The 27,949-nt window shown below is 40.9% G+C and overlaps 2 protein-coding genes across 2 annotated transcripts; one reads left to right on the forward strand and one right to left on the reverse strand.

Moving 5' to 3' along the window:
- Window positions 1-1,307: 1,307 nt before the first annotated feature.
- On the forward strand, window positions 1,308-3,649 carry LOC117272300 (peroxiredoxin-6-like). Its single transcript, XM_033651149.2, has 5 exons — window positions 1,308-1,468; window positions 2,052-2,208; window positions 2,728-2,877; window positions 3,003-3,149; window positions 3,276-3,649. The coding sequence occupies exons 1-5, from the start codon at window positions 1,377-1,379 to the stop codon at window positions 3,402-3,404; spliced, it is 675 nt and encodes a 224-aa protein (XP_033507040.1). The 5' UTR covers window positions 1,308-1,376; the 3' UTR covers window positions 3,405-3,649.
- Window positions 3,650-6,321: 2,672 nt separating this feature from the next.
- fggy (FGGY carbohydrate kinase domain containing) lies at window positions 6,322-22,395 on the reverse strand. Its single transcript, XM_033650429.2, has 16 exons — window positions 22,246-22,395; window positions 21,713-21,906; window positions 19,337-19,448; window positions 18,591-18,742; window positions 17,462-17,550; window positions 16,938-17,053; window positions 16,645-16,773; window positions 13,900-14,003; window positions 12,446-12,553; window positions 12,032-12,093; window positions 11,529-11,691; window positions 10,364-10,438; window positions 10,145-10,265; window positions 9,930-10,024; window positions 8,745-8,806; window positions 6,322-6,817 (listed from the first exon to the last, which is right to left on the reverse strand). Exons 2-16 carry the CDS (start codon window positions 21,893-21,895, stop codon window positions 6,736-6,738), a joined length of 1,653 nt encoding a protein of 550 aa, XP_033506320.2. The 5' UTR covers window positions 21,896-21,906; window positions 22,246-22,395; the 3' UTR covers window positions 6,322-6,735.
- Between the last annotated feature and the right edge of the window lie 5,554 nt (window positions 22,396-27,949).

Raw genomic sequence — 27,949 nt, forward strand, 5'->3', positions numbered from 1 at the left:
GGGTGAAACTATGAAACGTTACTACTGCAATTTCTCCTAGGTTGGGCCCATTTTTGAGTTAGATCGACTGGACTATTACTACTACTGGTGAGAGCACCTCCTGTTTTTATGCCCCTAAATTGTGGAATTCACTGCTTCTGGATATTGACAAACTCTCTCAGTACTCTTAAAAGTAAATCAAAGGTCTATCTCTTTAATCTGGCTTTTTAATGTGAAGTAACATCACAGTCTTGATTTATAAGTTTTAACCATTGATTTCTACCTTATTTTAGTCGTCCTGTTTATTTTAATTCACTTTTATTTATTTAATTTCTCTTTATTCTATGGACTTTTAATCATCTTTCTTGTTAGCTTGATCTGTTTTGTTTGGTTTGCTTTTTAAATATTTTATGTTGTAATTGTCTATTCTTGCCAAACTTTATGTTCAGGTGTTTGTGTTATCCTTCAAATAGTGTCTGTGTCACTCCAATTTTGCCATGTGAAGCACTTTGGGCTGCATGTTTGTATGAAAGGTGCTTTATAAATAAAGTTGAGTTGAGCTGAATATGCCGACTATGCTTGTCCTCCGTGGCATCAGAGCAAAAACAGCAGCTTAACTCACATTCTCAGACAGAATCTGACAGTTTGCCAAACAGTAGCATATTAAGCATGATTTTACTGGTACACAGAAATAATACGATTTTGAAAGTGTGTGTGTGTGTGTGTGTGTGTGTGTGTGTGTGTGTGTCCTCGAGAATGTGCTTTTGTTTTATTGAGCAATCCAGTCATAAATTCAGCATTTCCATATTTAGAGAAGCAGTGCATTTCTTTGAATAGCAGGGCTGTAATCACCTATTTAGTACCTTATTTGGATGTCCCAAGAGATCACAAAAATGTAATTAGTACTATTGCAGTTTTCCCTGGGTCAAACCACAGATTGACTGGACCTATTTAGCATTATGACCCATTTATCTATTTCCTGGATTTTGTTTTGGTTACCATGACCACTAAATGTAGGCTACATGTAGAAATGCAGGAAATGGGATTAAAATCTATTTTTTATCTCTGGACTTTATTGTGTCCACCTCCCCTCCACATACACCTCTCAAACCAAAGTTAAACCTTTGGGAAACCGGGCCGTCAGCGTGCGTAAATTGGTCATTTGGAGACCTTGATACAACTGTAGCCATCAATCAAAACGGAACCTGAACGCACCACTATATGAGTCACACCGCGGTCCTTTGTGTGTTGTCCTGTGCAGTTTACAATGCACGCTTGTGTAAATAGAGTAGCCTGTTGAGGGGGAAGTTTCCGCCTCCTCTTCATAGTGCGCATCTGTCACCAGAGCTGCTGCTGCTGCACAGACGCAACACGCTCGCTCCACGCTCACACTGAATATGCCGGGACTGCTGCTCGGAGATGTGTTTCCTGATTTCGAGGCGGAGACCACCACTGGGAAAATTAAACTCCACGAATTTCTCGGTGATTCGTAAGTAGGCTTCTTGAATGTTGTTATCTGTGGTGATTTATGAAGGCTTATCGAGAACTGACCTCACCTCAGAGAGGGAGAGAGATTGCCTCTAGTTCCTGTTACTGCTCTCTGACTTCTGCTTTAGACCTTCGACTGTGATACATACAGCATTGTGGCCACTGTGTGCATATGTCATTAAAACATATAACGTGGATAAATTAATCTCTTTATGAGCAGATCATCTGGCTCTTGTTCAGATAATGACATGATCCAAATCAAAGGAAGCAGAGCATGCAGGTCAGAGGTCAAACCTAAACCTGTCCATGGTGCACAATCACGCTGATGATCTCATGAAAAAACTCCCGTCTGTGACACAGTTGTCACATCCTGTCAGATTCTTGCATCTCTCAGCTCCATCGTATTGTGCAAACCAACAATAAGCAGCAACCGCAATATTGGAGATATTTATGTCTGATGAGAGGAAACAGAGTCAGACTGAAACCTGTTTGTAAACCCTCATGTTACATCTCCTCATTTCAGAGGTGCTGACCCTGACAAACACCTGACAGTAAACTCACTGGTGTCTCCCTTTCATTTCCAGGTGGGGAATCCTGTTCTCCCACCCCAGAGACTACACCCCGGTGTGCACCACAGAGCTGGGTCGGGCTGCCAGGCTGAGCAGTGAGTTCAGTGAACGCGGCGTTAAACTGATCGCCCTGTCCGTCGACTGCCTGGAGGATCACCACGGCTGGACCAAGGTGTGATAGTAACAGGGTGTTTAGGACGTACTAGGCATCACAGTGTAGGGGTCGGCAACCTTTACTATCAAAAGAGCCATTTTTGGTGGAGCCGCAAAACATATTTTAGCCTCATAATGCAGGTAACACAGCCTTTTAGGTCAAATTTTGCCTCTCAACATTTCTAATAGATCTAAATGAGCATTTACAGCACAAAGGAAGTGCATCAACTATTGCACGACCAAAACAGGAAGAAGACAGTGCTTTTGTTTTCTCCAGTTACCAAAGACTATCAATGTAAGTTCTTTGCAGTAACTATAGTAGACTGGACATGGAGGATGATGGAACCACTTAAGTAACTGTGGAAGCTGTGGTGATTGCTAGACTCTGAGGGAAACAGAAAGCGATCTGGTTCCCTTAGCGACAGCAGCACCAACTGTAATACTACTAGATGTTTCTAAGAGACAACAGAGCTCCATCAGTCTAAAACTGATTTGGCTTAAACATCTAACTAAGGGGTTGTGTCTCTGTACTAACCAGGACATTGTGGCGTACAACTGTGAGGAGGCTTCTTGCTGCTCGCTGCCCTTTCCCATCATAGCGGACGGTAAACGGGAGCTGGCAGTGGCCCTGGGCATGTTGGACCCAGATGAGAAGGACAAAGACGGCCTGCCGCTCACTGCCCGCTGTGTAAGAGCTTTCACAATCACAGTATGATTTCCCTGTTTTATAGACAGCATTAAGGTTAATAATTATTCCATAGGCATGAGCGTTGGTGAGTTATTGTTAGGATCCATCCCTCTGTTTGTGTGTAGGTGTTCATCATTGGCCCTGACAAAAGGCTGAAGCTGTCGCTCCTCTACCCAGCCACCACCGGACGCAACTTTGATGAGATTCTGCGAGTGGTGGACTCACTCCAGCTCACGGCGGGGAAACGAGTTGCCACACCTGCTGACTGGAGGGTAAGTCACACCTTTGAAAGTGACCTCAGTTTGTACCAATCGGTTCAGCAGCTGACTACAGAGATTATAGAAACAGGAAGTGACCTGCTGCCAAGCAGAATAACCCAGTTTCTTTTCTTCCTCCAGCCCGGAGACTGTGTGATGGTCCCTCCCGCCATGTCTGAGGAGGAGGCTGCGTCTTTGTTCCCAGCTGGCGTCTACAGCAAAGACCTGCCCTCTGGCAAGAAGTACCTGCGCTACACACCCCACAAATGAGCGCAGGCAGAGACAGCACTGATATTCAACACTCACTCATGTCACAGCAGCTCTTAATATTGGATCTGAAGGACTTTGAGTACGGCTGGTTTCTGTCCCTACCAGGTAGATAAACAAGTCAGCAGGCCAGTTGTGACAAAATGGAAGGAATAAAAACCAGTGCCTTAAGGAATATGTGGGACTTTACTAAATGTTACAATATATATAACTCCAGAAATAAAAGCTGCAGTGCTTGGTCTACTTTTCTTAAGGGGGGTTGTTTTTGGAAAGGCAGGCATTTACAAATGCACGCACATCCAGACGCTAAATATCAGGAGCTGGACAGAGGAAAGAGTTTAGGGGCCTCTATTGACAGATAAAGAATGTAATATTCATGACTATGTTTTCATTTGTTTATAATCACAGGAAACTAAATCGTGTTTTTGTTACCTTAGAATGAGCCGTTTATATCTACGTATGGAGCGGGTCCTCTTCCACAGTCTGCCATGTTGTTTCTACAGTAACCCAGAAGGGACAAACCAAACACCTACTCTACATCGGGCCATTCGCCCTTTCACTTTGGCCACCGTAGTTCTCCTGCATGCTTGGCAAACAGGAGAAGTTTCAGTTCTGCAACCTCACCACTAGATCCGCAAAATCCTACACACTGGACCTTAAACAACCACCAGGCGACGTTTTAAGCACCAAGCTCTTCTTCAGGGTTCAGATGAGAACATATATTTTTAATTATTAAAGAGTTGAGTGATACTATCAGGGTTAAAAAAATACACACATGATCAAAAGGTCGTGTGTTCATTGTCTACATGTGCATCTCTTTTTTTGGACTATGCAAGAGGAAGTGGATTATGACCTAATGAGAGCAAACATTGCTACTGCCATGCCTTTGTACTCAATTTATCTGGCAAGTGTATCTTATTAGAGGGTCAGTCCACCCCAAAAATCAAAAATACATGTGTCCTCTTACCTGTAGTGCTGTGAATCAGTCTAGATTGTTTTGGTGTGAGTTGCAGAGTGTTGGAGATATCAGCTGTAGAGACGTCTGCCTTCTCTCTAATATAAGGGAACTAGATGGCACTCAGCTTGTGGTGCTCAAAGCGCCAAAAAAATACATTTGAAAAACTCAACAACAATGTCTCTTTCCAGAAATCATGACCTGGTTACTCAAGATAATCCACAGACCTTGTTGTGAGCAGTTTCATGTAGGAACTATTTTCTTTGTACCAAACTACACCCGCCAACTGTATCACTGCGCAGAAGAAAGCACTTATCGACTCATGGATGAGAGGCTTGTGCTCGTGACAGCACAAGATGTAAAAATGTATGGTGTCCCCCTCAGCTGAGCTGTAACGTTAGCTAGCTCAGTGGTGCTAGGTGAGCTAGCAGAGGATACACACTTCCTTCTGTGCAGTGATACAGTTGGCAGGTGTAGTTTGGTAGAAAGAAAATAGTTCCTACATGAAACTGCTCACAACAAGATCTGTGGATTATCTTGAGTAACCAGGTCATGATTTCTGGAAAGAGACACTGATGTTGAGTTTTTCAAATGTATTGTTTGGCACTTTAAGCACCACAAGCTGAGTGCCATCTAGTTCCATTATATTGGAGAGAAGGCAGACATCTCCGATATCTCCCAACACTCAGCAACTCGCACCAAAACTATTTACACTGATAAATATAACTACAGATAAGAGGAAAAATAGGAACTATTTTCTTTCTACCAAACTACACCTGAGTGTGAATCTGCTAGCTCACCTAGCACCACCGAGCTAGCTAACATTACAGCACTAGTCTCTCGTCCATGAGTAGATGCACGCTTCCTTCTGTGGGGTGATACCGTTAATGGGTTAAGTTCAGTAGAAAGAAAACAGTCCCTACATGAAACTGCTTACAAAAAAGGTTTGGATTATCTTGAGTAACCGGGCGTGTTGAGCACCACAAGCCAAGTGCTATCTAGTTCCAGTATGTTGGAGAGCAGGCAGACATCTCTACAGCCGATATCTCCAACACTCAGCAACTCACACCAAAACAATTGAGCTTGATAAGTAGCACTACAGGTAGGAAGATAAAAGATACAATATTATGACCTCCTCCGCCGCCGTCGCCATGTTAGCTGTTGTCAGAAATTTGACTCTGCCCTCTTGTGCAATCTGGACGCAAGGTTTGTGGGCATTGACGGTTACAGTGGTTGAAATGAACGGATCTGTTTTTGTACACAAAGGGAGTATAAAGAACCTTATGAGGAATATTTGTGTTTGAATTCAGGGAGAAATGTACCTCTAAACACAGTGAGTTACAAAGTGTTCAGTACACGTCTGATTGTCTACTTTTACGTAACTGATTACTATCACTTGAATTGTTCTTGGCAGGATGGACTACATATTTCACTTAACGTCTTATGGATTTACTGTATCTATACTCTAATGGTTTATGTACATATGTCACCTGTGTGGGACAATAAAAGCCTTAAGGTAAATTTTAAGCCTAAAGAATGACTATCAAACACTGAAATCGTTCTGTCGTAACTTCTGGACACTACTGTTCAGAAGCACCTGCAAGAGTTTGTAAAGCTTCGACCCCCTCTTTCCTCTCTATCATATGGTGGTTCTGTTTGAAGGCGGCTGTTAACTCAGCTGTGCAGGATTTGGCGTTCCCCCCTCACTGTGTCGACGGCATCAGTGAAGAGCTTATCAACTCTGATCCTGGGAAATGCTGGCGACAGGCTCCTCTCTGTGACCAGCAGACGGGAGAGAGTAAGGACAGTGAAGGTGTTACAAACAGGAAGTGGAGGAATGAGAATACGGCGGAGACAGAACAAAGGACAGGGTGCTTAAAAATGAATGAGATGAAGCACACTAAATTATATATTAAAACACACTGGGTTGGAGTGACAGTGAAAGGCATGGGCACAGTTCTATCATTTTAATTATTTATTAAAATACATTTGATGGTGACAGTAGACTTGATGATATTTGACTTTGGATGGAGCTGAGGGGCCGCTGGCAAGTCAACGACCGTAAAATCTGTTGCATCCTCCTTGACAGTTTGGGTGAAACTGCAGCATCTAAAGGGCAGACAGCTGCATGAAGTCTCCATAGAGGTCTTATCTACTGTGGTCTGAACCCCTGCATGTGTTACTAAACCACAGATATTAAACCTCAGAAAGCTGCTGTCCTCCAGGTTATTAAGAAAATGAAAACTGGACCTTTAAAAATATCAGGAGAAGCAGCAAGGTTAAGACTTCTGTTCACGTTTCCAGCGTGTCGGATTTGTCATCACTATTACGTCACTAGAGAGTCACTTCCAGCTCGGCTGCCTCCCAGCAGCAGTGTCATCATCTCTGGTTCATGATGGCCTGGTACTCCCTCTGGTGGGCGAACAGTCGCAGGAACACTTTGTACTTTCTCTCATAGAAGCTGAGGAAAGTATGAAATGCAGAAAATGATTACACAAATGTGACACACAGAACTGTATGTTTCAGTTTTCACTGTAATAAAACATGAAGACTTCATAACATAGTGACCCTGACTGTGCTGCAAGGTCAGTATTATACATTTTGGTTACTCCTAACTCAATCAATCTATATATCTATATGGGTTGTTTTGCACCATTACATATTTAAATAACAATACAATTTTCTTCACATAAGAAATAAAAATAAAAGCTTAAAATATATATTTTCAAATTGCATACATGTACGCATGTCATCTTTGCTCAAACTGTCACTATATCCACACAGCACTAAATGAGACAAAAGTCATGTTCCTCTACTGGACTTAACGCATGTGAAACAACCAATCAGAGCCGAGTAGTCTCTAGCACAGCTGTCATCATGTCAGTCACTGCTTGTGAACTTCGGCCAAACTGTCAAACAAGGCAGCACTGATCAAATATGAATAAAGATTCTGTTACTGCTTTGCCTATTTCTCCCCTCAGATTTACTAAGAAACATATTTTAGTTTACTGTTTAGCTGTAAAATGAGAAAGATTGTGACCTGGCTGCCATGTTGGAAACAGTGAAGCCAAAACAAAACACCACCCACCAGCTGGAGCACTTTCTTTCTTATTTTACAGCTAAACAGTACACCAAAATATGACTATGAAAACATCTGAGGTGAGAAATAAGCAAAGCACTAACAGAATCTTCATTGATATTTGACCAGCACTGTAGAGTTTGACAGTTTGACCACAGTTCACAAGCAGAGAGAAATAGACTGCTGCGTTAGAGACTCCTGGGCTCTGATTGGTTGTTTTGAGTAAGCGATGGTAGATTCTAGCACAATGGATCCCAACTGGTCCAGCCATGGGGTCCAGATTTCCTCTTAGTCATTAGTTCAAGGTCAACACAGCTTAATTATTCAGCGTCATACTTGCGTTTGGCCATGTTGTTGAGCTAGTTTGCTGTCTCTGTCAAGTAGCTGTCCGTTATTCACTCACTCTACAGCAGGAAACAGCACTTCAAAATGAAAGCTCTGTGCTGGAAATTCACTGTTCTTTAAAATTAAGTGTGTTTTTTACAAACTTGACACATTTGTGAGTAAACTGTGGTCCATTCAGAGTGGACCTGCGACCTACTTTTGGACCACGACCCACCAATTGGGATCCACTGTTCTGGTAAATGTCATTAGAGGCAGCGGGAATAGGAAAAGGGTGTTTCAATGAGTATCACCACTTGTCACCACATGTCGCAAAGATCTTACACCGGCAAGCGTGTGCATTTGGTTTGGAAACGAGTGACAGAAAGAAGCAACTTTTACCATCAACATAAACCACCGCACACGTAATTCAGTTCAGTGTGCGGTGGTTTATGCTGATGGTTTTATATATGTATTTGTATTTATCTATTTTTCATTTCTTTTCTCCCTGCTGATCCCGCCCCAGTACTGGCCAAAAACACAAAATATAACATCACAAATAAAATTCTCTAAAAGACAAATCTCCTCCTGCTTCCGGTCGATTGGTTAATGTAAGTCGCACTGCTAAACTTTGCCTGGGAAAATGTAAATGTAGGTTTTTCTGGTCTGTGTTATGTAAACTGGTTCGTCTGATGTCAAAGGGAATGTGACTCAGGAACAGACATAAGTATAACTATATTGAAATAACCTTCTTACTGATGGCCTTGTTTGCTTATGTAGGTCATATAGGGGCATCAGTATTAAACTGAGACACGGAAATGGTTTCTGCGGAAAGGCAAGTTGTTGAAGAAGCCAAATTTTTTTCTTTATAATAATTGCAGATATGTTGCATTTTTATTGAATTGAGCATCATATGTACTGGATCCATTTATGTTACTATCCCACAGACCATTACAGCACCCATGACTTTCACCTAAATCCTTCTCACCTCTGGAGTTCACGATCAGGCCGAACAACTTTCCCCACTTTCGCCATTCTCTCCATCGCCTCCTAAAACACAGATGGCAAAGACAAACATCACTCAATAAATCATGCTACACACATTCAGTCTGAGGCCAACCGTGACCCAGTTATAGTAATAACACCAGCCAACTGCAGTGGTTTTGGTGTGGCCGAGTTTATGACTAATGCAGCGTAGGGCCTCTCTGCTGTCTGAACCGACCAAATCCAGCCAGTTGACTGTGTGCAGCTCAGAGGATCAGACACAACAACTGCCTGCAGTAGTTATGGCTGAAAATGGGCTGACAGGTGCAGCCTAGTCCAAACAATAACGTCTTATTTTTAGTATAACTGGCTTAAAGGCTTGCCGTTCTCCTGTGCTCCGAGGTCTGGGACTGAGACACAGAGGGATGATAGATTTACCAAGCAAAAAATATTTAATAATCACTTTATATCTTCAACACATTGAGCACAAATTTTGTCTGTAGCTGAAGCAAGCAGAGCTGTGCACTTTGTGTTTTGCTTCCACCCAGCAGATGGAGGCATCGAGTCAGTGATGATGAGATTTTTGCTGCATGCATATGGCTTGAGGTCAATGTTATTAGACTACAAAATAAAAAAATTGGATGCAAACTGCTAAATATATTGAAAAATAAACACTTTTTAAAGGAGCACATCACCCATTAAGTTCAGTTTACACTTCATGGGAGCACTACTCAGACTGTGGAAACATTTGTTTAATGTCTTCTGTGGCTCAGGAGAAAAAATGTTATTTCAGGTTTGGCTTGAGATTTAAATATTTTAACAGTAAGCCTGCACTGCAAACTGGAGGTGTGTGGTTTGCAAAAAGTGGGTATTTCGATGGCAGGGGCAGTCTGATAAAATATTAACCAGTTAGGAAATGTAGAATCCAGTGTTTTTGTATATATACAAACATCTTAATGCTTTTTGGAACCAAGCTATTTAATGCGACACACACAAAGCTGCTCACTCAGAGGTACAAAACAACACACAGTGCCTCCTCTCTCAATATACAGCATGAAGATACTGGTTAATGTATAGAAACAAAATGAAAAAATCCCCAAAATTAAGTGTCAAACGCCTTTTCTGCCTCAGCCTCTGTCAATTTTACGACCTTAGTTTATATACAGTATGAGTCTGTGTGTGACTTCACCTGTATGGTGCTGTAGTCCTGTGATGCACATGCACCCAGGACTGCTGCTCCTATTAACACAGCCTCCGTCTGGTCAGGCAGCACCACAGGCAAACCTGAGGAGGACAACATTGAAAACTGAACGTAAAGTTTTTGGGTTACCATTAATTTATATTTTGGGGCAAAATGTCTACTTAGCTAAACTGTCATTCACAGTATTAGAGCTGTCATCATACCTGTAGCGTTGGCATGGATCTGGACAAACAGGGCGTTTTTGCTCAACCCGCCACACAGGAAGAGGGTTCTGATGTCATGTCCTGCTTCTTTCATGGCCTCCAGAATATGAAGCGTACCAAGCTGAAACCGCATACGAAAATAAAAGGGAGGTGAGGTTACAAGTATCTTCACACTTTAATGTGGCTTGCTGAGTAACAAATCAAACACAGTAGACTCACAGCGAGGGCTTGTATAGTGGCCAAATAAAGCAGGGCCAAGTCGTCCAAGGTTTGTGAGAGTGGCAGTCCGATCACCTGCAAAACAGTAACGAGTCATTCATGCAAAAATGGCTCAGTGCTGAATAAGAAGAGTCACCAGAGGGGTGCATTCATGAATGAGAGGGTTGGTGAAAGCACAGCTGTAATTGAGGGTCTGGTATCCAGTGATTCAGTCAAAACAATATTCAACAGTTCTCTGGGTCTACAGATACAGCTCGGAAATAATAATCAGCTTACTGAACACAGAAATCATGGCAGTGGCTCTGCTGTGACGCACTTTGTGGTGCTTTGTGAAGTTAGCAGCATCATCAACATTTTGGGAAATACAGTTATTTATTTCTGATGCTGGAGCCAGTGGGTGATTAGCTTAGCTTAGCTTATCTTATCTTAGCAAGTGGAGGATGGAGTAAACAGAAGTGTGCATCTACTAATGTACAAAAGCATCATGCTTGCAACAACATGAGATGTGAACACTGATGGCATCCTCCTCAGCTGAGTTGTAATGTTAGCTAGCTCAGTGGTGCTAGGTGAGCTAGCAGTAGATGCACACTTCCTTTCGCAGAGTGTTGGAGATATCGGCCGTAGAGATGTCTGCCTTCTCTTCAGTATAATGGGACTAGATGTCACTCAGCTTGTGGTGCTCAAAGTGCCAAAAATACATTTGAAAAAACTCTACACACATAGTCAAAAGATCATGTGTTGTTTACACATGCACCTTTTGGATCCATGCCACAGGAAGTGGTTTATGGTGCTAGTTGCACACAGGATGACCTAATGAGAGCAAACAATGCTACTGCCATGTCTGTGTACTCATTTTACCTGACACATGTACTTTATGAAAGGGACAGTTCACCCAAAAATCAAAAATACATACGTTTCCTCTCACCTGTAGTGCTATGTGTCAGTCTAGATTGTTTTGGTGTGTTGGAAATATAGATTTATATACCAAAATTATTAGACGTAACTAAATTGGACCACTTAAGCATATTTAAAAAGTTATAAGATGGTCTGCAATGACCTTTCCACCTCTGTAGGGTAGTTCAGTAAGTAAACTTATAAACCCATGATTTGATCAATAATATGTTGTGTCATGTGTCACGTGAAGCCTTGACTCATGTTCCCTCACCATGCCCTTCAAAGAGGGGTCAGCTAGGGGCGACCTGTTCCCATGGAAGTCCGGCCAAACATGAAGACTGGAGCCAAGCAGGTCAACAGCAGAGCGGGAGTTAGCCATTGAACTCAAGTGGCTGTTCAGGTAGCTGTAGATGTTCTCACCTGTAACAGGACATCTGGGACAAATAACAAATGAAGAACCCAGTCTAATTAAATGGCATTAAAGTTACATTAATGCTGCAGGATTTTTTCACAGAAAGGAAAAGCAAAGGTGTCACTAATAACATTAACAGTGGCTCGTTAAGCGTTCCAGTCGGCTATGTCTGTGGGCAAACATGGACAATTAAATAATAAATTCCTTCAATTGCAGCTTCCACAGAATCATCAAGTTGCATGGAAAACTCAATCTTACTAAGCTTCTTAATTTTCCAAAGCTTACTAAACAGCTGAACAGGGATGACAGCTGTGCCTGAACATTTTTTGGGAGGTGCAGCAGCACTAGAAGCATCAGCTGACCTCTGCCGTGCCTCTTCCTGGAGCTGGGTGTAGACGGCGTGGCCTTTCACCATGTGGTCGATCTGAGGGAGTAGAGAGCAACACAGTTTAACACATCTGATGACAAAAAGGCTTGTGAAGATGCAACTGCTGATTATTATTGTTTATCAGTTATTTTTGATGACTGGTTAAACATTAAGTCCACAAAATATTTACAAATTCCCACGTGAAGTTACTAGAGCTTTAAGTGATGTTGTGAGATAACCACACTGCTTTCAAACGTTGTTTATGTGGCTGGATGAGTTGTTCACATCTGGGTGTCATTTGGGTCCATTTACACATGGACTGTTTACATTTTGTCTCCACAGTTTTCTGTTGCTGCTCAGCAAAAAGCAGCTCAGTAAAATCCTGCATAAAGCTCGACAGTGAACTGACCAGCCGTCCTGTCGCACTCTGTCCTCCCTCGTTGAGCCACAGGCCGGGCACCATGGCGGACAGGCAGGGCCCCCACACTCCGGGCACAAACAGAGGCTGCTCGCTGATCTGATGCACATGAATGAGAAATCAAATATTTTAGTTAGGAAGGAAGGTTAGCCTTGAACTGGATAACAAAAATTCATGTCATCTTAAAATTATGTCAGCAATGATCCTATCTGTTCTTGAGCAAACCTCTTTAATGTTGCAACAGAAATGAGGAGGAAGCAAACCTGGATGATGATACTGATAATACTGATAATACTGACATTAAGCTAACTCCTCTTAATGTATTTATATGTTAGCTAGCTAGTTAGCTAACGCTTTGCCTGCATGAAATTGAGCCTGGCGTTAGTTCAGGCAGGACACGATATCAAGCTCAGCTCTCATCCCTGATCTCAAACAGCCAATCAACTGATGGAGCAGCTGATTGATGGAAGGGAGTCAGCTGATAGATCACATGATTCCTTTCTATGCAACCAGTTGGCAAATCTCGTTCAGGGCACCCTATTTAAACTGCTCTGGCCTGCCTACTGCCTACTGACTTATCAATGTCATTTCCGTTTGTCATTGATGCTGCTCTGTTCTGTTCCTGGGGGGTCTTTGCTGCTGCTCTCCCTGCCTCAGGCTTTCTATGTAGGCACATGGAAGCGCAGGGAGGTTTGCTCTCTCTGCCTCAGGCTTTCCACGTAAGTGCGTGGAAGGGCAGAGAGGTGTGCTCTCTCTGCCTCAGGCTTTCCACCTAAGTGCGTGGAAGGGCAGAGAGGTGTGCCCTCTCTGCCTCAGGCTTCCCTTATATACGAATGGAAGGGCAGAGAGGCGTGCTCTCTGCCTTAGGCTTTCTGTGTAGGCCTGAGAAAGGGGAGAGAGGCCCCAGAAAGCAGCCATACCGCCAAATATAATACCGTTAAAAAGTTTTCTCTGACTGAACTAACTTAAGATGTGACTATATACAACATACTGTGTCAGTAAAGTTGAGGTTCTGCCAGGTTCCAAGCTTGCATAAGAGTTACTGGAGCACAGAACAAAATGGGATGGGACTAAGGAAGGGTCAAGTGCGTGTTACTGATCTTCAAAATTAACTACAGAGGGAAGTCTGGTGGCTTTAAAGAGATTGCGTTAAAGCAGCTTCAGTTCCCTGCCGGACAGTGTTGTCTGACAGCAAGGTAAAGTGGTGAAAATATTCTACATATAGCGTATACTTAAATGGATATTGACTTTTTTTTGCGTGGTCATTTCAGTTATTATTATATCAGCACTTACTGCTTTTTGCTAACGGCTGAGGTGGTGTTTCTGTTTGCCACAAAAAATGCAGAAGGAGTCGACCTGTAAATCCTCATACAATAAAAATTCCCTACAAATATGATGCAAGTTTAAGTCACATAGCAGGTGAAATGTCGCTGTAAACCGCTCACCGCCATGTGACAGGTTGACGTCCCACAGATCATGGCCATGCGTGAGGTGATGGGCTGGTCCTCACAGGGCAAGTTAAAGCCTTTTACGTCTGCACCTATCACACCTGAAAAGCACAAATTACACATTTTAATCAGATTTTATTAACATCAGAATTTATATTGGAAAAAACACATGAATATTTTTAGGTGTTGTCTGATACAATGTTCACAAAACTCCCATTTGAGCCCCATCAGCGACAAATCACATCATGACTTGCAGTAGAAAAGCTTAAAATCCTTTTGAAGTGCTTCTCTGACCTTCACACAGAATTCAGCGGTGACACTAACTGCTGGAATAATGTTTGTCAAGCTGGTTTGAGTTTAAGGTGGAAGGTTCATCTGTGCACACAGGTCAGGGGGTGTGCCTCACTGTGACACGCACGACAACTAAAAGTGCAGCGTGTTTTAGCCTCTGACTGATACAACAATGTGTGATAGGCAGAGGTCGCAGCCGGAGGTTAGAGGTCAGAGTTCATGAGCAGTTTATCTCCCAGAACAAAACCAGATGGTTTGAAATTCTGAACTAGAGGAACTGTCTGCTGCTGCTCTGAAGCTAGTAAAGTGCTCACACATACAGTATACAACAGCATTATTTAGTCACTTTATTCACTTTATTGTTATATTTTATTTATTTTTTGCCAAAAATATTAAAGCTGGTAGAGTTTGGTGGGCTGGCAGTCTGTCCGATACCTAACAAAGCAACAAACAAGTATCACAAAGAATTAGTGTCTCCATATTATCACTCATTTAAGTTTACATGTAATATCTAACTATAACATGTGATATAACATGTATTATATGTGACGTGTTAATTGCTATAATGCAATATGTTTTGACCCATTTTACATGCTGTATTTTATTGTTTTTAATTTTTCTAGCATACCTTTTTACAGCTGGTGAAGGGACTGCCGATGAAAACTAGCCCTTCAGCTAATTCAGGTGCATTTACATTTGTTAAAATGTTGATTAATGCACGCTGTCCCTGTTAATAAATAAATAAAGAAATTAAATAAACTAGAGCCTATTCATGTTCCCCAGAGGATGATTCTTAATTATTTTTGGTGTACCCTGGGCCTTTAATGTAGCTCCACCATGATGCCAAAATGTATATTTAAGCAGAATAAATCTACAAATCTACTGGACAGTTTGCTTTGACATTTACTGAACACCATTATTTACCCACCCAATCACCATATAAATTAGCATAAGCATTGTACGTTTCTGCAAACTATGAAGACTTTGCACTTGCACATTATTATGTAGTGGACGTACATTGAAACTTTATGCTGTGATTAACCTGTGGTAAGGTTAAGGCACAAAAACCACTTGGTTTTGGCTTGAAAAACCCGTTTTTGGGGGCACAATCCTCGCAAGAAAAGCAGCAATGTCTCTGTAAGGAACAATGGCTTTTAGTGGTGCTATCCCCACACAGAAAAACATCGATGGGTTGCTTAAAAACACCAGCATTTACAGTTAGATGGTTGAATCCTGAACCTCCAATGTACAACATCTGGATTAAAAAAATATGGGAACTGTATGAGATGGAACAAATTACATATGCATTGAGGTTGCAAAGACCAAAATTTATAAAGAGGTTGAACCCTGTAATGAGTGTGTTAATGCAGTAAGGGAGCTCTAAAATCCACAGCCCCCTCTTATTCCTCTCTTCTCTTGCTTTTCCCTTCTTTTTTATTCTCTTTATTACTCGTCTCAAACCTGGATAGATGCTATGGCAGCTGAAAACTTTGTACACTTATCAAAGCACTATATGCTTTGTGAGTTATGTAAAAACTGTATTGATTGTACATAATGCTGATGCTGAGATAAAAAAAAATGAGTTTTAATAAATCAAAAACAAAAAACACCAGCATTTGGTGCCTATAAAGCTGCTGGAAAAAAGGCCACGGGTTGCAGAAAGACACCCATGTTTGGGGGCTAAAAAGCCACTGGACACACAACATGACTCACTAGAAAACACCTGTTTTTGTTGGGGATCTGAAACAGTGGTCAGCAGCTTGGCAGGCATCTCACCTAGATGACATCCACCATCCTCTTCACCTCCCAGTGACAAAGTTAGCTCATATACTACGTCACTTTAGAAATGCTGATCTGATACGTATGAAACATGCAAATGTAACATATTCACGGTTTGCAGAAATGAACAACATTTTGTTACGGCAACTGGGCTGCATTTACCCCAGACAATGAACTTTTTGCTTTTGGAACACTTGAAAGGCTTCCCTCAGGTGAAAACTTTCAACTCTGTGCACAAGATACTGAAAACTATTGGCTGTAATTCCATGAACATGATTCTCCAGATTTGGATAAGCTTTTGCCTAATCAGCCTCTGACCTTCTCCATTGCCACAGTTATGCTACACTTCATGCTTGTGCACAGAAAAATATCATAATTTACCTAATTGTGAAGTTTTGAGTTTATTTTTTGCTCTGTGGTGTATGAACAATCCACACCCGCCCTGAACCAGAATGTCAACTTTTGACATAAGCATGTAATCTTCTGCCTTCCTCCTTTCTTTGGTGTCTTTTGAAGTCTCAAGGTGTGGCAGGATATCTCAATTTTTACAGTTTAGGAGTTCATATTATAAAAACAATTAACTTTAAAGCTACATGGAACATGCAGAATTACCTAATACACCTTAGAAAATTAGATATATTTGGAAAAAAATAATGGTTTAGGGTGTCATACCAAGACCTCCTGCATGAGCATCAACGAGAGAAGCACCAACTGCAGTTCCTGGCTCCAAACCCAGATCTGCTGCTGCCTCCTGAGTAAGGCCGTCTCCCAGCGAGCTCCCTGGAGAACACGTCGCATTGCCTGGATGACAGAAAACAACACAGCTTACATGTAAATAATTAAAGAACTCTTGAGTCAAATTTGTGCTTGAAAAGATCAGACAATGAACCATGAAATTCCTTATCAGTATTTTCTGATCTTCTTATAAGTGTTACAGTGAAATTTTGTTCGTTAATGTCTTTTACCTATTTTTGAAAACTTGTTTTCCAGAAGATCTTCCAGTCCAATGCTAGTCCAGAAACCAGCATCCCATCCCTCTGGGGGGCAATACGTCCATTTACACACCAGAGTGCATAAAGACCTGTGAAACATTGCAGAATAGTCGTGTAACATGTCTTATAATATACTCATTTAAGTACAACATGGGATCACAGGTGAAGGCCACAGGATCAAAAGACAGTTCATCCAAAATAAAAGACACATCTATTGGAATTCCCCTGCTTTAGAGGACAACCCAGTTCTTTTTCTTAAACAGATATTTGATACAAGGATAAAGTTTCAACAGGGCAGCACAGCAGCCCATCAGCTCACACCTTATTATAACACTGTAGCCACTTACAAGTTGTAGGTCACTGAAAAAGGTGAACCATTTTAATACTAATCTGAAACTCACAAAATGTATTAAACACATATTACACATGTAAATAGTTAACAGATGAAGGTTTAAATTATCATAAAGTCAACGTGACAATCATCGAACAAAGCTCACCGTGTCAAACAGCCCGTTGCCTTCCAAGACAGGAAGTCTGGAAGGTCGAAAAAGTGTGCAGCTTTGTCCCAGCAGCTTTCTTTTAGATTCTGATTAAAAGACAAGAGACATGTGTGGTAATGAATCCCTGATTAGTGAGTAATTACAACAGACCTTAAATGAGTAGTTCAGTATGAGGTACTTACCCAGAGTCAGTGTATTACCTACAGTCGATGGCGGTCAGTACGCCCCAAGTTTGGAGAAGCAGACTGGAGTACAAAAGCTAATCTATGCAATGTATTGCTGTGGACAGGGGCAGCAGCAAAATGTATTTTAGCCACCTTAAAAATATCAGAACAAGTGTACATGACATTTTGAATATTTTCACTGCTTTACCTTTGCGTCAAACAGCCTGTTCCAAAAGAAGCTGAAGCTCTCATATCCATCAACGCTCTCGTCAAGTCACCAGATGGTCAAAGTCACCAGACATTGACAAAAACAGTAATTTTAGCTTGCTGAACACAGGAGCTGCTGCCTCCATCGGTTACTTTATTTGTGCTATTGTGTGACTTTGAGGAATCCGAACTAACCCTTTGTAACACCAAAGTCGCACAATAACACAAACTAACTAACTGATCGAGGCAGCGGTAGACCAGCAATTCCTGTGTTCTGCTAGGTAAAATTACTGGTTCTGCCAAAGGAGTCTGCTGGCTTTGAAGACAGCATAGATACCAGCTTTAGTTCCCCATTGGAAAGGGGTGTCTGACAGCAAAATAAAATGGTGAAAATATCCAAAATACAGCATACAACTTAACTGATATTATTTTTCTTTAGGTGGCTAAAATACATTTTGCTGCTTCCCCAATCCACAGCAGTACTTCACCTCTCCACACTAGGAGTTTCCTGACCACCATCTACTGTAGGTAATACACTGACTATGGATAAGCACCTCATGCAACCCAACCAAAAAATCTGTATTATCCCTTTGACAACAAATCACTTTCAAGAGGTTTCCATCTATCAGATACCTTCCAAGAAAAAGGCAGAGAAACTGAAACAACACCACACACATGCTGACCAGCCAATACACACAGCGACAATAAAACATCTAGAGGTCAGTGGTCCTATGCTGACCTTGCTCACCTCTCACCTCTTTGAGCCAGAGCAGCTTAGGGGGTTGCATCTCTGGTGACATGACCCCTCCCACCCTGCTCAGGACCCTGTGGCCGGTGTTGGTTATACGAGCGGCCTGCTCCTCAGCACGATGGTCCATCCACATCACTATGTTCCTGTGTCTGTCACCTGGGAAAACCAGGAGAGGAAGGGGGTATAGAAGGTTTTAGTAAAAGCAAAATGTAATATACCAAATAATTAATATTGTGTTGACTGAATATCCCACATGTGTTTCTAAGATTAAATTAGTCTATTAGGAGATGATAAACAAAGGTCTGAATGCGATATATGTGTAGTGTCTAGGCAACAGTCATTTAACCTGAGTATCTGGGTCCTGACCTCAGTCCATCTTGAAAATGAAAAAGCAAAACAAACAAAAGAATCCCTCCTGACTCCAGGAGTTTTGTTTTCTAGGTGACCCTGATCTCTGACCTCGCTGTGGATGAGGAGGTTTTACCGTCAGGGATCAATAAAGTATCCCATTACATTAGACTGCATCAACTTGTCTCCGCAAATCTCAACAAGTGAAAGGTTTCGTATCAAAATGCACTTTTTGCGACCTGAAAATCTTCAGTCCACATCTCAAAAACATATTTATTCCCCCCTTGATAACCCATAATGTGTACAAGATGTACTTAAAAGGTGCTTTGCAAAGTTTTCCTGAAGCAAACAATATTAGAGATGTATAAAGTTCAAAGTTCAGGACAGAAATGCTTCACTTACCATCCTGACAGACTGGCACAGGCTGGAAGCTCTGGTCCAAAACCACTAGTGAGCAGGTGGCATCAAAGCCGATCCCTCGAACCTGACTCCTCTCTACACTTTGGGTAACTCTCTGGAATAGATATAAATATGGTCTGAGACATTAGGTCAATGCTTTTACACATAAGTAATATCTATAGAGAAATTGTAAGAGGGTATGTATAGCATAAATACATTAGAGGCACTGCACAGTTCAACATATGGTGTGTGTTACAATGACAAATTAACAGTAACTGGAATTAATTTATTTGTTTAAATAACCCTGACATAGGTGTATCTTGTCCTTTAAATCAGTTATTCCCAACCAGGTGAAATTAGGACACTACCTTTGCAGCTGCCAGGGACTATGCAGAAAAATTGTGAGGCAACTCAAATAAATTGAAAATATAAAGAATGATTGAATGAATGAAAAAAATAAAAAATAAATCCACATTATTACTACATTGACCATAATAGAAATAAATCCTGGACTTTGTCCTGTTATCCCTGACAGTTTCTTGTACAATTATCACTTCTGTATTTTAATTTATCAAATAAAGTAAACTAAACTTAAAAAAACAACAAAAAAACAAAACATCATAATTACAAATTGGTGTGATACTGAAATGTATTGTCACAAAAACCAGAAAGCAACCAAATATGCTGACTGTTCAGTACATTAATGTGAGCTAAAGTAATGGATAGACTGCCTAATTGAAATATTAGCTGAAAGCAATGGCTAAACAGTTGAAATATTCATGTTAGCTAAAAGTACTGGATAAACAGTTAAAACAGAAGTGTTAACACTATTTAAAAGTAATAAGTGAGTTGAAATATTAGTGTTAGCTAAACGTAATGAAAAACAGTAAAAATAGTAATGTTTATGTTAGCTAAAAATAATAAATAATTTGAAATATTCATGTTAGCTAAACGTATTTGATAAACAGTTATACAGTATTGTTAACATTAGCTAAAAGTAATAAACAGTTGAAATATTAGCGTTAGCTAAAAGTAATAGATAAACAGTTTAAATAGCTAGCTAAAAGTACTGGATGAACAGTTAAAATAGTAATGTTAACGTTTGCAAAAAAAGTAATGGATAAACAGTTGAAATAGTAATGTTAATGTTTGCTAAAAGTAATGGATAAACAATTGAGATAGTTAGCTAAAAGTAAAGGATAAATAGTTAAAATAGTAATATTAAAGTTAGCTAAAAGTAAAAAATAAACACTCAAAATAGCTAACGTAGCTTGAAGTAACACACATTTAGACAGGTAGTGTGAAGTTATGGATAACTGTAAAATGTTAGTTAGCTTTAAGTAATGAATAAACAGTTAAAATATTAACATTAGCTAAAAGTAATTGATAAACTGTATACTATCAGTTCGCTATAAGAAATGGATAAACAGTTGAAAAGCTTAAAGCAATGGATAACCTAATTATTAGTTGAAAGTAACGAACAAAAAGTTAAATATTAGCTAAAAACAATGGATAAACAGTTGAAATATTAATGTTAGCTAAAAGTACTGGACAAACAGTTAAAATAGTTTAACAAGTAGCCTAACGTAATAAATAAACTCTGTAATGTTAGTTAGCTTTAAGTAATGGGTAAACAGTTGAAATATTAACGTTAGCTAAAAGTAATTAATAAACTGCATATCCATAGTTAGCGATAAGTAATGGGTAAACAGTTGAAATATTAGCTAAAAACAATAGTCACACTAAATATTGGTTGAAAGTAATGAATAAACAGTTAAATATTAGCTAGAAACGATGGATAAACAGTTTAAATAGTTAAACAAGTAGCGTAAATTACTGGATAAACCGTTTAATGTTAGCTAGCTTTAAGTAGCCTAATGGATAAACAGTTGAAATGTTAATGTTAGCTGAAAGTAATGAATACACTTTATAAAGTTAGTTAACTAATAGTAGTGGATAAACAGTGGAGACAGCTAAAATTAATGGACAAACAGTTGAAATAATTAACCCAGCTTAGCGTAAAGTAATGTTAATGAATAAACTGATTTAGATAGTTAGCTTAAAGTGATGGATAAACTGTTGAAACAAATATCTATAAGTAAGGGATTAATGGTTGCAGGGTCCAGCTTCTTTCACTCTCAAGTGGCTGTAGTGGGAATACAAGCTTGACTAAACCAGCTTATCAATTGCATGTATTGTAAAAATAATGTTATAACATCCATTTTTAAACTTTGCACCTACTTTAAAATAATTTAAAATGAACACATTGGAACAAGACATGTGGGGTCTCGATTGGGCAATGTTAGTTGAGTTTATCTGATTGGATAGAGTGGGGTAATCAAAGCTTGGGAACCAACCAGTGCCCTGAGGTCAGCCTACCTTTACAACTGTGCAGCATTTCTCCCAGATCTCAGTGGAGGACTGGACATAGTGGTCAGTCTGGGGCTCCCAGATACTGATGGGCTCCTCTGCAGTGCTCTTCACCAGACCAGCCCTGGTCACCAGTGCAGCCCTCACACTGGCAGTGCCCACGTCCACACCAATGAAATAAACCTCTGCCATGATGAGGCGAGCTGAATGTAGAGGAGGGGGAGCAGAGGACAGAGGGGTTGATTATTAACCAGGTTACACTGTCAAAGTCAACAATTAACACACTGTTTCGAAATGGAAGTTAAAACAGTATCGGCGCAGGTATATTGAATATTTACTTTTACACAAGAATTTCTTTTCTATGTTTTGGTGCATCAGACACTGACACAGTATAATGAATGGGATCAGGCTCCCGTAACAGTACAGGAAAACAGCTTTCCCACCAATGATTTGTACAGAGTCACATTTTGAACACACATCACAGACGCTATCAAACACAGAAGACATTACTACACCAGCTGGAGTAACATATCAGAACCTACCGGCGGATTTAAATCTTATTTCAGCGATGAAAACATCACTTTGGAGTTTCTGAAGAGCGTACTTTGGGCTGGAGACGGTGGCTGCGACGGAACGCGAGAGTGGACAAAAAGGGCAAAGTCGAGTTTTGCCTGCTGAGCCGTGTACAGACCGAACAAGTCAGGTAAGTATCTTGAATGGGGTTACTACAGGGGCCGTATTCACAAATATTCTCTTAATACTTTCAGGAAGCTCCCAACTTAGCTTAAAAATGTCCAACAAGTAGTTCTATCTTGGGGGTAACTTGGGAAAATTCTCAGAGTAACTGGACTAACTAAGAAAGGACAAACACTTTAATCTGCATGAGGTGTTGCTGACCCCTTTGCAAGGTTTGATGCATTCTTCTAAAAGTTGTGACTGGTTGTCACAGATGTGCCCTGTAGTGAGCCTGCAAGGTGTGGACACCCAGTGGAAATTAAAGGAACTGCATCACAATATGAGACTGAAAATACTGTCTGTGTGCTCACACTGCTGATTGAAGTTGGAGGCAGACCCAAGTCATCACCCTAGAAGGATTCATAAACAGGCCTGCTGGGGCCCAGAGTGTAAGGGGGTCCCCTGGCCTTCACCTGCAAAATGTCACTGAACACACACTGACAAGGAAGAGATTCAAAACGACCACAAAGAGATGCAATGGAACTACAAAAAGATGCATTAAAACTACAAAGAGATGCAAAACAATGACACAAAAAGAGGCTAAACAACTACAAAGTGTGTGTGTCTTGTTCCTATGTAGGATAACTGTAGGCTTTCTGACCCCCTGACAGTCTGAGGCTTCTGGGCAGTTGCCCCGTTGGTAACCCCCAATTACTTTTGTTGTGAGTTTTTTTCAGATGACATGTTCTTTTGCATGTTTTTAGAACATTTAGGACACTTGCACGTCTGATATTATTATTTCATTATTAAGCCAACACACATTTTGACTCATCATATTTGATTTTTAATGAATTTGCTTAGGTATTCAAAGACACGACGACTCAAAGGAGTATCATGACACAAAAACTTGGTTCAAATTTCCTTCCTCAAAGGTGAACCATTAACCCTCACCACAAATCCTATAGCTTTGTTTAATATGCAGAGGCAGGTTCTTTCATTAGGAGATACCAGTATAGAAAAATGAGCTTCTTGCTATGTCAGTTTGATAGTTCACCTAGTCTGTGGATTAGCAGGGGAAGCACAGGTGTAACTAATAACATTAACATTCACTCTGCTATATTTAAGGGTTACAGTAAGCCATGCAATTAAGCCAGCGTGCGCAATGCAAGAACTCCACAAACTAAATAGCATGCAGCCATCGTTAATGTTATGAAGTATACCTGTGAGTCGAAATCTCTTCTGTCAGTGAGGTCTATGAGAAAACTTGAGTACAGACAGTGCACATGAGTTACTCAAGGACATACTGTAATAGATAGGGCTGCAAAATGGACAGTGACATTAACCTGCCATCAAAAACACTGGCTCCTACTAGGAATCGTCAGACTTTCTAGTCTGTATCCTGCCTGGTCACTTTCCTCTATTGTGTTCTTTTCTTAGAGGAGATCAACAGCTGTCCAAAGGAAGCGCTGCTGGCTGTGATCAGCGTGTTTGGACCAGGAATGATCATCAGAGATGGAGTACAGAGAAAAACCAAGCAGCAGGACAGGAAGAAACAGATGGTCTTCAACAAACACTGCACGGACAGTGTTTGAAATCTCATCTGTCTCTCTCACTGCTGTGTGTGTGCGTGTGTGTGTGTGTGTGTGTGTGTGTATCCCTCTGGTCCACGCCTGAAGGTAATCAAAACTTTGCTCTGTTGATACATCAACACATGCATATATAGTCTTTCTCTGTGTTTTGCTCTCGTGAAAGCGGGGGGAGTGTTTCCATGGACCCTGGACTGTCCCACCTCTGTGCAACAAAAGCAGGCCTGTTGGGAGGCTGACAGGACCAGCTCCTGATTAGAAAACTGCATGCAGTGGAAACAGCTGGCCCAGGCAGGGAGGAGGGAAGCGCTGTTATCTAAAAGCGACCCCGTCAGGCCAGCAGAGGGGAAAAGCTGACAGAGAAACAGGAAGCACAGCCAGGACACAGCGGTGGTTTGATAGGAAAATACTCCTCGGTGGGGCTTAACACAGGTGTTCAGAGAGAGACACAGAGTAAAGTGTCTCAGAAAGTTATTGTTACACAGGAGACTGTGAGACAGAAGGGAAGAGTTGAGGTCTTGTTTGCCGTCATTACGGCTGTGGTACGAGAGACAAATGTTTCTAAAGCATTCCAGCGCTGGATTTCTACTTCAGGGTGTCAAATACTTCCAAATGGGTGTTACACAGCCGTGTTGTGAGGTCATGTCATCTCGAGAGTGTTGACCTCAGGCAGCTCTGGTTCTCCCAGGCTGTCTGGGGCTGTTAACTTATTTATAGTTGGCTTGAGGAGAACATGTTGAATAATACAATGGGGGAGGCCAGACAGACTGGACTGCAGCTGTACAGAGCCTTCAGTCATTAGTGCAGCTTCATATTTACCTAGAATACAATGAATACATTTCCTGCACGTGCAACTTGAATATGAAGTTGTCAAGTTGTCATATTGTAAGCGCACGATAGCATTTTGGTTTCAGAGCTACAACCTTTGTCATTTTCCTTTGATAACAATAACTTGGACTATACTGTGACTGATTGATTAAGTTTTAAAAGATCTTTATTGCGGCTGTATGCGGTACTTACCATAGTCAGTGTATTACATACAGTAGATGGCGGTTGGCATGCCCCTAGTTTGGAGAAGCAGGCTGGAGTCCAACACAGACACTAAGCAATGTACTGCTGTGGACAGGGGCAGCAACAAAACATATTACAGCCTCCTAAAAAAATCAATTTCAGGTTAAGTGGACGCTGTATTGAGAGTATTTTCACTGCTTTACCTTTCCATCAGACAGCCTGTTTCGACAGGGAAGCCTTTAACAGCCTCAGTTCTATGCTCTTGTCAAAGCCACTGAGAAAAACAGTAATTTTAACTCGCAGAACACAGGAGCTCCTGGTCTACTGCTGTTTCAATCAGCTAGTTAGTTTGTGTTATTGTGTGACTTTGGTGAATCAAAACTAACCCTTTTAAACACCAAAGTCACTCAATTACACAAACTAACTAACTAATCGAGCCAGCATTACACCAGCAGCTCCTGTGTTTAGTATTGTTAAATCACCATTTTTCTCAATGGAGTCTGGCTCTGAAGAAAACAATGCAACAGCTTCATTTTCCGGTTGGAAATCACTGTCTGACATTAAGGTGAAGCAGTGAAAACACTCTCAATATAGCAAACACTTAAATTGATATTGATTTTTTACATTGGATTTTTTAGGTGGCTAAAATACATTTTGTTTCTGCACCCTCCACAGCAGTGGATAGCTTAGCTTCCATGTCGGACTCCAGTGTGCTTCTCCAAACTAGGGGAGTTTTGACTGACATGGGCTATTTGTAATATACTGTATATGGATTATTGTGGCTATTAAGTCATGTTTAATGTGAGTTTAATGTGTTTTAGGTGTGTTTTTAATCAATTTAACTTTACAGCACTTCACAGAAACACCACTGCCAACTAGTGTTTTGGAGGTGTAACTGCAGAGTGACACAGACACACCACTGCACAAGTATGGATGCTCACAAAGGTGTAGGAGAGGTTAGGGGTGCTCATGCATACCTGTGCCCAGGGCCCCATTGTCTCATCATACGCCCATGTTTCTTGTACTTGTTATACTTGGCCGATAAAGTTGATTGTGTTTCTGTGGTCACGTATCTTCCTCGTCATCTCTTTGCAAGAGCAAAGACAAGCACTTCAAACGTGCACTGTAACAGAAAGACTTTTTTTTTTTTTAAATGTGGGACTGGTTGCGCAAAACATCTTAAGTTTTCTCTGCAAGTATGACACTTTAGGCCTAATTTCTCCTTAGCTGAGGGACGTACAGAGTCGCACAGAATCCTTTAAAAGGATTGCTTTGTTAAGGAAAACTCATTTATTGTATTGAAAGGGATTTTACAACAGTAAAAGTTTCCATGGAGATTGTTTGTTTGCTTGGACTCACACTTGTGACGCCTGTTATCGTCTCACAAAGTTGGCTGATAGTTAGATAGTGAAAAAATGGCAGAAGAAAAGATGACAACAAAACTGTACTGGTCAGAGGAGGAAAAGATTATACTCCTGGAGGAATACAATCATAGAAAGCACAAACTACAAATAACAGAAGACAGAAAATGACTGTAGGAAGAAATTGCAATGAAAATTCATCAACATCAGAAGCGTATCCGTTGGGTTCTCCTGGTCGCAGAACGCTCTTCTCAGGGTGTGTTAGTTTTTTCATTTATCACCATAAACTTGGTCATGTTGCAGTTAAGATAATGTCAGAGGTGCCTTAAGTTAGGGGTCAAACATACAGCCCGGGGGCCAGAACCGGCCCGCCAAAGGGTCCAGTCTGGCCCACTGTATGACTTCATACACGAGATGTTGATGCACATATGAAGGCTAAGAGGTGTCAGGTTTAAACAGTGAGTAGATACTCAATGTAAAATGTAAAATGCTGCTTCAGAGGCTTTTCACCCTGACCAGAACACAGCTTTCTAAAAATAACAATGAACACTTACTGTGGTCATATTTAAATATACTGAACATTGTGCAAAAGATTGTCAACCAGCAGTTTCAGTGCAGAAGAATCTGTCTCAGACTTAATAGCCTACATAATGAAAGTGAATAGTAGACTGACTGAATGTTGAAAAACTGAGACATACTGTTAAATTTGCTCATATTTTTCGGAGGATATCCAAGCTGTTCTTTATCTGTTGTGTAAATGGATGAATGTTGACAGAATGAAGTTTGTTACATTTAAGACAAGGGAAAAATCTGAAAGGGTTGATATTTATAGGTTATAATGAGGTGGTTTTAGTGGTCTGGCCCACTGGAGATCAAACTGGGCTGTATGTGGCCCCTGAACTACAATGAGTTTAACACCCCTGGTCTCAGTTCTCCTTAAGTATGAGACAAGATAAGATGAGGAGAAAAACATAAATACTTAGGTGAGCATTTAAGTAAACCTTAAGGAGAAGACTCAAGTTTTGTGCAATTTGAGGACACCTTAACTAGGACTTTAAGGAAAATCTTAACTTAAGGTGTTTTGTGCAACCGGCCCCTGGTGTTTACAACAAAAGAGCTCTGGGTGCAGGTGTGACCTCATTTTCTGTCTTCTGTCTTTAACCCTTAACTCCTTCACCAGCCATCAGCTCTGACCTTCTGAATTTATAACCAGATTTATAAAGCTAACTTCATGTTGATAGTAAGTTATCATTTTAATGTGCTCTAATTTGGTGATCTGTGTAACTTTATATAAATGTTCCTCACCAGAAACATCTTATTAAAATATCATTTATTTGTCTTTATCGAGGTGAAACCGCACAGGCCATCTGGAGCAGCCCTCTCCTCAGGATGGGTAACTAATAATCGAGCGGGTAACTAAATATTCAAAAACACTACGTAATCCCAGAGTACATTGCTCCACCGTCTGCATTACCTAATCCCATAAACCATCGCGGGGGGGCGGGGATATGGCCAGTTGTCAGAGCAACCTGCATGTCATTAAACAAACCCTACCCACTAAATCACCCCGGGCCAATCAGAGGCCGTAGAAATGACATCATTGTTATTTTCAG

Source organism: Epinephelus lanceolatus, chromosome 12 (genome assembly GCF_041903045.1).
Source record: "Epinephelus lanceolatus isolate andai-2023 chromosome 12, ASM4190304v1, whole genome shotgun sequence".
NCBI lineage: Eukaryota > Metazoa > Chordata > Actinopteri > Perciformes > Serranidae > Epinephelus > Epinephelus lanceolatus.

What these genes read in the sequence shown, in the direction of transcription:
- LOC117272300 (XM_033651149.2), top strand. Translation starts at nt 1,377, where the DNA reads ATGCCGGGACTGCTGCTCGGAGATGTGTTTCCTGATTTCGAGGCGGAG. An exon ending in CACGAATTTCTCGGTGATTC is followed by an intron (nt 1,469 to 2,051) that starts GTAAGTAGGCTT and finishes TTTCATTTCCAG; the next exon opens with GTGGGGAATCCTGTTCTCCC. An exon ending in TGCCGCTCACTGCCCGCTGT is followed by an intron (nt 2,878 to 3,002) that starts GTAAGAGCTTTC and finishes GTTTGTGTGTAG; the next exon opens with GTGTTCATCATTGGCCCTGA.
- fggy (XM_033650429.2), bottom strand. Translation starts at nt 21,895, where the DNA reads ATGGCAGAGGTTTATTTCATTGGTGTGGACGTGGGCACTGCCAGTGTG. An exon ending in TGTGCCAGTCTGTCAGGATG is followed by an intron (nt 18,743 to 19,336) that starts GTAAGTGAAGCA and finishes TGGTTTTCCCAG; the next exon opens with GTGACAGACACAGGAACATA. An exon ending in CCTGATCGTGAACTCCAGAG is followed by an intron (nt 6,818 to 8,744) that starts GTGAGAAGGATT and finishes TACTTTCCTCAG; the next exon opens with CTTCTATGAGAGAAAGTACA.